General features: G+C 35.6%; 1 protein-coding gene across 14 annotated transcripts in view; it reads left to right on the plus strand.

The window, feature by feature from the left end:
• RALGAPA1 (Ral GTPase activating protein catalytic subunit alpha 1) overlaps positions 1-14,219 on the plus strand; it is a 247,220-nt gene that overhangs the window by 147,689 nt on the left and 85,312 nt on the right. For all 14 annotated transcript variants that reach the window (XM_041758113.1, XM_041758106.1, XM_041758107.1 and 11 more), the window contains 2 exons: positions 6,466-6,600; positions 7,017-7,200. In XM_041758113.1, the coding sequence (XP_041614047.1) occupies positions 6,466-6,600; positions 7,017-7,200 (319 nt within the window). The remainder of the gene's footprint in view (positions 1-6,465; positions 6,601-7,016; positions 7,201-14,219) is intronic.

Genomic DNA, 14,219 nt, shown 5'->3' on the forward strand with positions numbered 1-14,219 from the left:
CATTGACACAATCAGGAGAGAACTCCCAACTGCCAGGGTCTTTCGGAGGCTGCTAGCACCCCAGCTTTTAAGCTTTTTAAGCCTATCCCCAGGGATAGGCTTGTAAATCACCTGGCTCTGAAAGCCAACGGGGCTTGTATTCACAAGGCCCACAGAACTATAGGAAACAAAGGAGCACTTGTTAACAGGAGTGTGAGCACCTGCCATCGCTATTCCCCCAGTGTTCAGCACAGAGGGGACAGGCATTCTTTCTCTATGAAAGAGTTGACTGCATACTTTCCCAGCTGCTGCCTGAGAGTCCAGCTTCTAATCAGCCTTCATCCAGGTGCTGACTGGAGTCCTTCTGGAAGCTCTTAAGAACCAGTGGGCACTTCCCCTTGTATTCTCCCTCTGACTGGCTCCAGCAATAAAATCAGGTCTCTACCTTTCCCCTAGAAAGAGTTTGTCAACACTAAGTGAGTGGCTCCCAAATGACCTACTTCTGGGAGTGGACAGAACTTCGCATTCATGTATTCTCTGGAAACACACAAAACAGGGGTGGTTCTGTTTGCACCAGCACTCCCAGCGACTGTTTCCTCTGGCTTAGCACAGAATGAGTAAGCAAAAATAGCTCTCAATTTCTCTGTTAGGGGCTAGACTGCATACAGCTAATGTCCCAACTTTTCCAGCTGCTCCTGAAAGTCAGACTACCGATTAGCCTGCATCAGGAAGCTGAAGGAGTAGGCAATTAGTAGTCCTTCAGGAGCCTGATTAGGTATATTGGCATTTCCCACTCTTTTAGGACACAGTTTGGATAGTCACAGAAGTTTGATGAGCAGCTAAGAGCTTGAGCCAGGCTGCTAGTTTACCTTTTCCAATTAATAAGTATCTTTTAGGAAGATACTTTGAGATTATATAAATAACCTGTTATTCCTTAAACCTTTTATTAAATAGTTTTGCCAGCCATTTATAACTCTTATCAGAATTAGATGTTAGGATAGTTTCCTAATTCTGTCATTACTTTTATATTAATGTCATTAGTTAGTTTTCTATGATAAGGAAGAGCTTTCTCTTCTTACCTATCCATCTTACCAGTGTGGGATCATAATTCTTATTTTATGCAATGGATTGTAATCCTTAGTTTTTTACTATCATTATTTATTTCAGAGCTCAAAATGTCCCAGACTTAGCCAGTGGGAATGCCCTTTAAAATGGCTTCTTTATCCTTTTGTCATATCTTCCTCATTATTCTTTCAGCATATCCTTAATTTCTGTCACCACAGAATTTTTCAGACTCATTTTGTATTTTTCCTGCCTCAGTACTGAAATTAGCCATTTCCCCAAGGAACTCTGGTTCTGTTGAGTGGGAATAGTGTTCTCAAATAAAGATCTGGGAGCTAAGTGTTTACATTGTCATTGGGTTGTGTGTGTGTGTGGTTTTTTCCCTTAGGCCCTCTCACTAGATAAAGCTAAAAAATAGATAATATGTACACACAGGTAAATAAATAGTATGTGTTTATGTATATATGTATACATAAGTATATGTATTTCTTTGTGTGTATTAAAATACCATGAGTTTACCTTGACACCTCTGGTTCTAATCCAACACAAGGGTCAGTCTGTCCTCTCCCTTTACATATTTGTAACCACCTGCCCCAATAATGAGAACCTAACTCCTTTATCCACATTTATTCACAGTATATTTACTTCTTTGTGCAGTTTTAGAAGAATAAAAGGAGTTTCAGAATATACTTATGCCTGTATATAGTTACCAAAAGAGTATATAGTTCAAAAGCTGTGTTTAAAAGTTACTTGAGTTACTTTTCCCTCCCCTTAGCCTCACTTTAGTATGATTATAGAATTCATTTGAATATAGTTCAGGTTATTTTTTCAGTTTGTATTCTATTTTAGTGTTTTCTCCCCATCCCTGTTGGTTTTGTTTTTTAGTTTATGTTTTATCCATTCTTTCTGCACAATGAACAGATACGATATTTTTTCCCCTCCTTGTTTGTTAAGAGATACATATTCTAGATATTCTTTGGTATTTAGATTTTTTTACTTGCAGGGTATCCTGGAAATTCACAATACATCAATTCATGAAGATGTTCTGTGTTCTTTTTTACAGCTGTATAGTATCATTACTACAGTGTATGAATGTACTGTCATTTATTCAACTCACTCTCCTATGTATGGATATACAGGGTTTTGGGTTTTTTTTTTTTCTTTTTCCAGTATTTTGCAATTGTAAAGAATGCTGCAGTGATTGTAGCAATTCAGTCACACCTGCACATTCCACTTCTAATTCTAGTTCTCTTGCTATTTCTATCAGTTTTGCAGTTACTTCCTTAATTGAAATCTTCCAGCTCCTCAAAGTCACCCATGAGGTTTGGAATCACTTCTTCTAAACTCCTGTTAATGTTGACATTTTCACCTTTCCCATGAATCATGAATGTTCTTTATGACATCTAGAGTGGTGAATCCTTTCCAGAAGCTTTTCAGTTCACTTTACCCAGATTCTAAAGACAAATCACTATCTATGGGAGCTGTAGCTTTATGAAATGTATTTAAATATGACTTGAAATAAAAATTTCTCCTTAATCCTAATGAGCTACAGAATGGATGTGTTAGCAGGCATAAAAACAACATTAATCTCATTGTGCATCTCCATCAGAGCTCTTGGACTTAAAATATTCAGTAAACTATGTTGTAAATAGATGTGTTATCATCCAGGCTTTGTTGTTCCATTGTGGAACACAGGCAGAAGAGATTTAGCATAATTCTTAAGGGCCCTAGGATTTTGGGAATAGTAAATAAATGCTGGTTTCAACTCAAAGTTACTAGCTGCCTTAGCCCCTACCAAAAGAAGCAGCTTTGAAGCCAGGCATTGACTTCTCTCTAGCTACAAAAATCCTAGGTGGCATCTTTTACAAATACAAAGCTGTTTTGTCTACAGTGAAAATCTGTTGTTTAGTGTAGCTACCCCTTTGGATAACTCGCCACACCCTCTGTATCAGCATCTGCTGCTTCATCTTCTACTTTCATGTTACATTGATGGTTCCTTTCCTTAAACCACACGAATCAATTTCTTCTAACTTCAAACTGCTCTTTTGTAGTTTCCTTACCTCTCTCAACCTTCACAGAATTTAAGAGAATTAGGGCCTTGCTCTGGTCTAGACTTTGACTTAAGCAGCTGGTTTGATCTTCCATCCAGACCATAAAACTTTCTCTATATCAGCTGTGCAGCTGTTTTGCTTTCTTAACATTCATGTGTTTCCTGGAGTAGTACTTTTACTTCCTTCAAAACTTTTCTTTTGTATTCACAACTTAGCCATTTGGCAAAGAAACCTAGTTTTCAGCCTATTTGGCTGAAAACTGTTTGGTTTTTAGTTTTCAGCCTGTTTGGACTTCCAACATGCCTTTCTCATTAAATTTCTAGCTTTTTATTAAAGTGAGAGGGCAGGGGGATCCCTGGGTGGCGCAGCGGTTTGGCGCCTGCCTTTGGCCCAGGGCGCGATCCTGGAGACCCGGGATCGAATCCCACATCAGGCTCCCGGTGCATGGAGCCTGCTTCTCCCTCCGCCTGTGTCTTTGCCTCTCTCTCTCTCTCTGTGACTATCATAAATAAATAAAAAATTTTAAAAATAAATAAATAAATAAATAAATAAATAAATAAATAAATAAATAAAAAAGTGAGAGGGCAGCCCCAGTGGCTTAGCAGTTTAGCACTGCCTTCAGCCTGGGGCGTGATCCTGGAGACCTGGGATCGAGTCCCACGTCGGGCTCCCTGCATGGAGCCTGCTTCTCCCTCTGCCGTGTGTCTCTGCCTCTCTCTCTCTCTCTCTTTTTCTCTCTCTCTGTGTCTCATGAATAAATAAATAAATAAATAAATAAATAAATAAATAAAGTGAGTCAGTGACTCTTCCTTTCACTTGAACACTTAGAGGCCATTGTAGGATTATTAATTGGCCTAATTTCAGTAGTGTGGTGTCTCAGGGAATGAAGAGGCATGAGGAGAGGAAAGACAGATGGGGGAATAGCTGGTTAGTGGAGCAGTCAAAACACATATGTTTACTGATTAAGTTTGCTGTCTTATATATGGACATTGTTTGTGGTACCCCCAAACAATTGCAGTAATAACATCAAAGATCACAGATCACCATAACATATAATAATAATGAAAAAGTTAGAAATATTGTGAGAATTACCAAAATGTGACATAGAGACAGAAAGTGAACAAATGCTGTCAGAAAATGGTGCTCCCATAGACTTGCTCAACACTGGATTGCTACAAACCTTCAATTTATCAGAAATGCAGTACCTGTAAAGCAAAGCACAACAAAATGATATAGAATCTTTAGATTCACATTTACTTTCCTTAAGCTATTTTCTTTTTAATGTTACCTTGCTTTGTGTATTATTTTTGGGAAGTCTGTTGTCAGTTTTATTCTTTTGCCCTTATAAATTATTTCATCTTTTTTCCAGGAGGCCCTAAGGATGTTTTGTCTTTATATTTGAAGTCTTACTTTTAAAGCTTTATCAGAAAATGTGTTAGAGTTGATTATTGCAGGTCAGTTTGTCCTGGCTTCTGGTGAATCTTTTTATTTTTTATTTTTTTAAGATTTTATTTATTTATTTGACAGAGGGAGAGAGAACAAGTGGGAAGAGCAGCAGGCAGAGGGAGAGGGAGAAGCAGGCTCCCTGCTGATCAGGGACTTGATCCCAGGACCCTGAGATCATGACTTGAGCTGAAGGCATATCTTAACCAACTAAGCCACCCAGGTGCCCCCTGTGGACCTTTTTTAATGTGTATATTTCAGAGATTCCAATTCTATATAAATTGTATATTCTTTTTCTGTCTTCTATTTCAGCCATATTCTCCCTGACACTTTTTGTTGTTTTAAAATTTCATTTTTAAATTGTTATCCACTGTTGTTCTCTACCTGTATTATATTTTGTGGTTTTTTTCAAATATATTCTTCATTAGGCATTTATATTTAGGCTTCATTTCTAAATTTTGTCCTTTTGCTTCTTGTACTGACTTGATATAATTCTTCATTTCTTGGTTTATTCTTAGTTTTTAATTTCTGATTTAAGATGGATTTTCTTTGTCCCTATATCTAAATGCTGATAAATGTTTGATAATATCTAATTTAGGTTAGAATATTGTGTTATAGTGTTCTTCTGCTTCATAATTGAGTTTTTTGGATGGGGGTTTCAGCAGCCGAATTGCTTAGATTCTCATTTTTTTTTGTTTTCTTTTCATAATAGTTTTATTTCTATGGACGAAGTTGGGGAGGGTGAGGGTGGTTTACAAGATTCCTACTTCAAGAGCTCCCCCTTCTGGTGTTTCAACAAAGTATAGTGTCTTTATTGTCTTTTTAAGGAGAGGAATTGTAAGACCATAAATTTATTGGATGATGTTTTTTAAGGAAGAGAGAGATTGCAGGTCCATCAGTTTTTAAAATTTAAGTCTTGCAGGATCCTAAATTTCTCTTTTTACTACATGTTTTCCAGAGGTCGTTTCCTCATATCTTCTTAACATTCTTTTTCCCCAAAGCATTACCTTCCCTATGTGTACTTTTAAGTCCTTTTTTCCTACTCAGTATCTGTCTTCCAGTACATTTTTTTCAGTATTCTCACACTTAGGATGACTTTTTCTTTCTTGCTTGGTTTTTAGGTTTGTACCTTGTACTTTTCTGTCTTTTACAATTTTTCTCAAACTGCCCTTGCTCTTCATGAAAGTTTATAATAGGAGAATGGGGAAAAGCTTGCTGGGATTTGCTGCATACTTTATACTTACAGATAATTTAAAGTTTAGATGTTCTGTTTTCTGTGTTAATACTGAGGATGTTGGTTTTGTGATGTTTTATTGGTTCTTTTTGTTCTTTAAAAGGAATGTAGAAGGTGACTGTAATATACATAAACTTAATCTTGCATTTGTGTTCCATTCCTTAAAGAGTTTTAAATAGTTGACTGATATCTGTTCTCATTTAAGCTCAGTATTTTTATAGTAATTTAAAGTAATTCTGGCAGTCCTATTTTTATTATGTTTAAAGTTTCATTGTGTTGGCTCTAAAATATAAAGAAGAAACCCACAATAATACTCATATACAATATTTTAGAGTCACCTAGATCTAAGTAAATATTCATGGTAGAATTAGGGTTGATAGTTCCTGAAATAAATTTTGGAAGAAAAAAATAAGTTGATGAATTTCTGTTAAAAGTATTAAGGTCAGGATGCCTGAGTGGCTCAGCGGTTGAACATCTGCCTTTGGCGCAGGGTGGGATCCTGGGGTCTAAGATGGAGTTCCGCATCAGGCTTCCTGCCTGGAGCCTGCTTCTTCCTCTCTCTGTGTCTCTGCCTCTCTCTCTCTCTCTCTCTCTGTGTGTGTGTCTCATAAATAAATACATAAAATCTCTTTTAAAAAGGTATTAAGGTCTTATTTTATGAGTTTACAATAATAATCTTTTTTGTTGTTGTTTCAGTTGGTAGTATCCTTACTTCTGTGCCTTCTGGACTGGATCATGGCCTTACCTTTAAAGACACTGCTCCAACCAGTCCATGCTACAGGAGCAGAAAATGATAAAATAGAAAAATCTGTCCTCAATTGCATTTATAAGGTAAATTTGTTTGCTTTATTTATTTTTTTTTTAATTTGTTTGCTTTAACCAACACTTTTAAAACTGAAAAAAATAGCATTTCTTAGTATTACATTTTTAGTTTTTTAGAGCCAGGTATTTTCTAAGAATGTAGATTTATCTTACAGTGTCTAAGGCTAATTAAAATTTCCTCCTACAAAGTACAGTTGTTTCACTGCAGATTTTTGAAAGGAGTCAAATCTTTGTTGAATGCGAGAATGATTAGTTAAATTTTATTCATTCTTCTTTTTAAGAAGTATTAAGTTTTACCTTGATTGAAGAACTAAGTTTTAAAATACTTAAAAATTTTGTCAAGCTCTTATATTCCAGTTGGCATTTTTCTCTTTTTGTTTATCTTCACTGAAAAGGAAAACTATATTTTTCCCTCATACTTTCAGGTATTACATGGGTGTGTTTATGGAGCTCAGTGTTTTAGCAATCCAAGGTATTTTCCAATGAGCCTCTCCGATTTGGCATCTGTAGATTATGATCCTTTTATGCATTTGGAAAGTCTGAAAGAGCCTGAACCTCTGCACTCTCCAGATTCAGAACGATCCTCTAAACTTCAGCCAGTGACAGAAGGTAAAAAAAAATTCCCAAAGGACCATATTATTTCTTGGGTTCTCTGAAAATATGATTTGAGGGTGTAGGTAGAAATAATGGAGATGAATATGTCTTACTTTGTAGATCTTTACCTCACCATGTGTATTATAGCAAAGTTCATTTTTAGTTTAGGAAATAACTTCAGAAACACAGTTACTAAGATTACATGTGATGACATTCCCTTTATACTTCTAGTTAAGGTATTCTGATAAGTTCTTTTTGGTATTTTATTTTATACATCATAGAATTTGTATAATAGAATAACAGATTTAGCTTTGGAGACTAACAGATAGGGTACTGACTATTATTTACTAGCTGAGTGGCTCTTTCAGTTTCCTTATTTGTAAAATGGGGATAATAATATCCATTCCCTTATGGTTGTTTTGAGTACTCAATAAGATAATATGTGTAAAACCCTTTGCACATTTCTTGGTGGGCAGTGAACTCAGTAACATTTTTTTAAGCCACATTGTGTCTACATTCATAAAGTTTACTTTCTGATATAAGGAAAAGATGTAAATAAATAACCTCTAAATATGAGTATAAAAGTAAATGTACATTTAAGATAGAAGTAGCCTAGAGGAACCCAGCAATCATTGAAGGGTTTTAAGGAGGTTATATACATGATAAAATTAGTAGTAAGAGCGGTTTGGCAACAGTATTTTCTAGGAGTCAGAGGATTATGGCCCATGGCCACCCCTTGTTTCTGTAAGTAAAGTTCTTTTTGCATCCATGCTGTTCATTTACATATCATGATGGCTGCCTTTGTGCAACATCAGCAGTGTTTGTTGTACAGTTGCAAAGGAGATCATGTGGTCCATAAAACTGAAAATTTTTACTATCTGGCTCCTTTTATGCATTCTGTAGAAAGAGTTTGCTGATCTCTGTTATGTTAGATTGGTTTTAGGGAAGTTAACTCGGGAACAGAGAGACTAATCGTGAGGCTGTTGCAAGGTCTTTGTTAGGAATATATATTTGTGTGTTTGTGCACATGCATACACACACCTGTGTGTGTGTTCTGAGAAAAGTTGGAAAGGAAGGAAAACTGGAAGAGTAATTTCTCTGAAATAAGACAGGAAAAAGATAATTTAAAAGATGGGGTAATGATTTTAAATGATAGGTCCAATACAGAAAGTCTGAAAAATATGTCCACTTTAATTTCAGCAAAGATGTAGGAGGGAAAAATGGATGGCTGTGGGTTGTAGAGTAAGGAAGAGTTAAAGAGCCATTTGTCAAAAGTACTCTTTAAAGAAGTTTGTTTAAAAAAAGAGAGAAAAGCAGTAAGACAGTGGTGAGCTAGTGGATGATTCAGGGGTAAGGGAGTTCTAAGGATGAATAAAGTTGAACAAAATTATAAGTTGAGAAGGAAGATGGGAAGGGGATCATTTAGTAGGGTGAAGTTCCTGAACAGTAGCTAGAAAGTATTGGTGCTGATATTAGCCCTTATTCTGACCCAGAAAGAAGCAAATGGAAGTAAATTAAGGGGATTGGCAGAAGTCACTGAGAGTCCAACGGAAAATGGAAACAACAAAGTTTTGGTTGCACCAGTCAGCATTAAGTAAGGTGGATGTGGCAGAAAAACACAGGAGCTATGGCTTTCAGAATATTGGTATATGGTTTAGCCATGGAATCTGGGCTTGGTGAGGATTGAACTGATCCTTGGGAATGGCTAATAAGTTAGAAGAAAATGGAGTGATCCAGTGAAGCAGTGATTCTCAGCTTTGGTTGCACATTAAATTACTGCTGTGCTACTCCTATCCATAGAGATTTTGATTTCTTCATTTGGGAGAGCTAGGATTTTTTAAAGCTTTATAGGTAATTAATATGCAGCCGAGGTTGACAATCATGGAGAGTGTCACTATGTTAAGACGATGGGTTTTTATTTATTTGTTTGTTTATTTATTTATTTATTTAAATTCAATTTGCCCACATATAGTATAACACCCAGTGTTCATCCCATCAAGTGCCCTCCTCAGTGCCCGTCACCTAGTCACCCCATCCCCCCCACCTTCCTCCCCTTCCGCAACCCTTTAAGACAATGGCTTTTAAAATGAGTTTTTAAGCAGTAGAACCCCTTCAAATAAATTTCACAAGGAAACCCAATTTGTAAAACTTTCAAAAGTAGAGCTGCAACAGAGTAGAGGCCTGGGATCCTACTGACTTCTGTCCATCTCCAAGAGCTTTCTCCAAAGGCTCTAAGAAACAAGAGTGGGGAATATCACTAGACTAAGAGATTGTGGTCAAAGAGTAAGCTGTTAAGGAAGAGTTTGATTTTTTTTTTCTAAGATTTTATTTATTTAATCATGAGAGTCACACAGGGAGAGGCAGAGACAGAGGGAAAAGTAGGCTTCTTGCAGGGAGCCTGATGTGGGACTTAATCCCTGGACCTGGGATCACACCCTGAGCCCAAGGCAGATGCTCAACTGCTGAGCTACCCAGGCATCCCAGGAAGAGTTTGATTTTTAAAGGTGGAATAGTTATAAATGATTAAGACATCTAAGATGTGGCCATGATAATAGATTGGTGATGTAGACTGCAAGTGAAATAGGAAGTTACACATCAAAGAAATAGGGCTAGGGTTTGGGGTTGACCACAAGTTACTAATAGTTTGTCTGAAACACAAATACAGTTGACCCTTGACCAACACAGGTTTGAACTGTGCAGGTCCACTTATACATGGGTTTCTTTAAGTTTTTTACTATATATTTTCTCTTCCTTAGCATTTTCTTTTCTCTAGTTTATTTCATTGTAAGAATACAGTATATAATACATATAACATTTAAAATATGTGTTAATCAACTGTTATGTCATTGGTAAGACTTCCTGTCAACAGTAGGCTATTGGTAGTCAAGTTTTTGGGAAGTCAGAAGTTAAACATGGATTTTCAACTGCAAGGGGGTCAGCATCCCTAACCCCCATATTGTTCAAGCATCATCTATATACAAGTGAAATAGAAATGTAAGATTTAAATTAAAACTCACATATAGTAGAGATATACTGGGAAGTATGGTATAGCAAAATAATTTAGACCATAATTGATATATATATAGGCATTTTATATATTATTTCTTTAGATTTGGTATAGTAAACCAGAGTGTTTATTTTACTTTAAAAACAAAGTTATGTGAAAAGATTAGTTGCTTTTTGCACTTTTAAAAGGGTAAAAAAATGATAAAGTTTGATTCAGGGCATTATAACACACTTCATAAACAGTGAAATAAGTAGTTTACTTATGTAAAGAGAGGTTTTAATGTATTTCAGATAAAATTTACTATTAACAGTCACTGTAGAAGATACAGAAGTAAAGATTTAAATATATGAGTTTTATATTGATATCAAATGCTCTGTGGAGTATTCTCTAAATGTATTAAGTTGTTCCCTTTGGACTTCCTTAAAAATATAAAAGACCAGATAAATGCAGAACCTTTTAGGAACAGCTGTAAGCCAACAGCAGGTGATTCTGTGGTCTGTAGTGACTACATGCTGTGTTGTTGTGTTTTTTTTTTTTAATGTGGCAAAGTGACTAATCACTGTGCCCTTGTCTAAGGCATGCTTCATCATCTTCAAGTACTTTTTTGGCCCAAGATTTCTAAACATAGAGTGTCCCTAATAAGCTCAGTATTGGATTGAACAAGTCTGATTTGAGAACTATTGGCAGGAGTAGCCGTAATTATTAAATTTACTAAATAATAAAGCAAGGTAGTGAAGTTGGCTTTTTGTCAAATGGCAGTAGTCTTATTAGCAAAAAGTCATCATTTGCAGGGTCAGAGTGAAAGGAGGCTCTAAAGGACTCATTCTGTCCTAATTATAGTTTCACCTATACATATTATGCAAAGCTAATATTTAAAGCATTTGTCAAAATTAACTTCCTCTGCATGTTCTATTACAGTGCAATGAATTGCAGCAGCTTTTTATGTCTTGCTGCTTTTGTATGCCATAATAATCTGTAATTATGGGTTTGCTGCAAATGCTGTAGGGTTTGTTTAATCTGACAATCTGAAAAGACAACCTTGAATAGACTTATTTAAATGAATGCTAGTTACACAAAGCCTAGAAGCATCGATATCTTCATGTTGCATTTTCTTACAAGACTAGTTATTTAGAGTTTCATTTTGAATACCTAAATTAGAGAATTTCCTGTGTTTTCTTTATATCTAAATAGATATGTAGAAGATATATATATATATATTCTATAGCTTATAACTCAAAAAATCTAAATCAAATTGCCCAATTAACAAGTTGAGAGATTTTTATCCTCTCATATTTATAAATATTTTAAATCTAGAGAAGCAACTTCGAGAAGAAAATTATATTACCTGCATTTAAAATCTAAATATATTCTTTAAGTATACTCGTTAAGAATTATGACAGATTTGTGAACAAGCTTATTTGAACTGCATTCTCGGGATCCCTGGGTGGCGCAGCGGTTTGGCGCCTGCCTTTGGCCCAGGGCGCGATCCTGGAGACCCGGGATCGAATCCCACATCAGGCTCCCGGCGCATGGAGCCTGCTTCTCCCTCTGCCTGTGTCTCTGCCTCTCTCTTTCTCTCTGTATGACTATCATAAATAAATAAAATTTAAAAAAAAAAAAAAAAGAAGTAAAAAAAAAAAAAATGAACTGCATTCTCACTATCTCTTCCTTTAAGAAGAGGATATATAGGATGGGCAGGGTACCTGGGTTTAGAGGTTTGTTTTAGGGAAAGAGCTCGGTTCATTCTTGCAGGTTATTTATAAATAAGTTTGAAAAAGGAATTCATAAAACCTATTACTTATAATACTCTCAAAATCGAATGGTTTGTATTGCTTCTTTCATATCCAGCTCTGTATATGAGTTTTCAATTCATCTTTATAAAAAACCTGTATTATTCTTAGAAAAAAATGGGGTTTAAGGTGTTTTATGTGATTTGTCCATGATCATAGCTCAGGTCAGAGATGAAGTTAGGAATTTGTCTCTCTTTTGTCATCTGCTTCTATTAAATTATATTCTTTCACATCTTCAGAAATGCCCTGCAAAAAGGATACATTGCTTAGAACAAGTCATTTATTTAAGCTTATCACTCAAAAGAAGAAGAATAAAGAACAGAAATTTTTTTCATACATCAAAAAAATTTTTAATGTCTAATTATATAATTTTTTATTACCATTTAAAATGTGATTTAGTCTTATTTAAATGAGCTTTTCAATTGATCTGGCCCTTTTATATAGCAATTTATGCCACGTAATACTATTTTGAAGTTACTGTACAAAGAAAAAAATAAATTTTGAATTCATTGTTTCCATATGTCACAGTGATTTGCCAAAACAAAAGAGCATTTTAACAAAAGAGAAAAATACGAAAACTAGAGTTGTGGTAAAGATGGAAATAACACTGAACTGGGAAAAGACCAGTCCTGTTCTTCTATGGCAGTTATATCCCTTAACACTTGTGTCCTCATGTTCAAAATGATAGGTATTGGCTAGATTGTCTGTAAGGCCCCTAATAGCGTGAACATTCATTAAATTTTAAGTTATAATAAGGGAAGGGAAAGCAGACACTAGATTTAAGCCACCCCTCTGTTTTTCATCATCCAGTGACATATCTTTTTACTTGGCTTGCATATGGTTTTAAAAATGTGGGATTGAATTAAGGTTAATCATTTAATGTTATCTCGTGTTGAATAGCTGATTTTCAGAACTAGCCATCTTTATAATTGAAAAACAACTCAGTGTAACTGGAACTTTTTAAGTAAACTGAAAAATATTCATATATATATGTATGTAGTCCTATAATTTGATTGATAATAGAAGAAGATGAAAATTTTGATACTCTAACATTTCAAAATCAACCAAAGTCCAGAGAAAACTGGTTTTTTTTAGAACTGGAATGATGGAAGAAGATGTTTTTGCTATTAATGGTATAGCTGCTGGTTCTTGCTGATCTTTGCCTGTAGCCAGTGTGTTAGTTCTGAAACTTGAGGGCTGTGGGCTTGAAAATGTAACACTATTCTTTCCTCTTGCCCCTTTTTAAGTATGTTACAAGCTTTGCACAAGGTACTGTCTTTTTAAACTTTTAAAGTAGAGTTTACTTATTGAGATATAATTTACGTAAAATTTATTCTTTTTTATTTGGAATTTTACTATATATTATGTTGGTGGTTACACAATTCTATACAGTTACCAAAATACATCACAAAGTTCACTTAAAACTAAGAAATTTATTATATGTAGATAATGCTTTGATCATCAGGACATTCTCAAATCTAAATTTATTATGGCAGGTAGGCCATTGTATTCCCAAATGATTAAAATCCTTGCAGAATATAAACCATACTAAGACAAGATCTTTGACTATGGTAGAACAATACAAAGACACAGTCATTCTGTAATCATGTCTGTAATTGTGTAAGACAAGAACACAGTAAACACAAACAACTAAATATCCTAAGGTGAATGATGAATACTTTCTTACCAATGACAACTCTTTCCCTGCCTCCTGGATGAAAAGTATCAAGATAATCCTCACCAAATTGTCCTCACTTCATGACACCATTTACTTCAGAACTGGCTTCCACATCAACCCTGATTTAGGACTACACTGGCAGTCTTTGGCTAGTGGGCTTTGACAAGTTATTGTCTATCTCCACTTCTTCCTTCCTTCTTTTATTCCCTCTCTGTTTTCTGCCTGCCTTCTCCCTTTTCCTTGTCCTTGAGGTCCTGACATTTCAGGCCCCTAAGTGCTATATTCTTTGAATTTTCTTTTTTTACTGTTTGGTATGTTTTGTTTTTTTTTAAGTTACTCATATGGAGATGTTTCTTATCTATTTGCTTTTCCTAACATGCTTTTTTTTTTAAATATTTTATTTATTCATGAGAGACATACAGAGAGAGAGAGGCAGAGACACAGGCAGAGGGAGAAGCAGGCTCCATGCAAGGAGCCCGATGTGGGACTCGATCCCGGGTCCCCAGGATCACACCCTGGGCTGCAGGCGGCGCTAAACTGCTGCGCCACCGGGGCTGCC

The sequence above is a fragment of the Vulpes lagopus genome, chromosome 6, assembly GCF_018345385.1.
Source record: "Vulpes lagopus strain Blue_001 chromosome 6, ASM1834538v1, whole genome shotgun sequence".
In the NCBI taxonomy this organism is placed as follows: Eukaryota; Metazoa; Chordata; class Mammalia; order Carnivora; family Canidae; genus Vulpes; species Vulpes lagopus.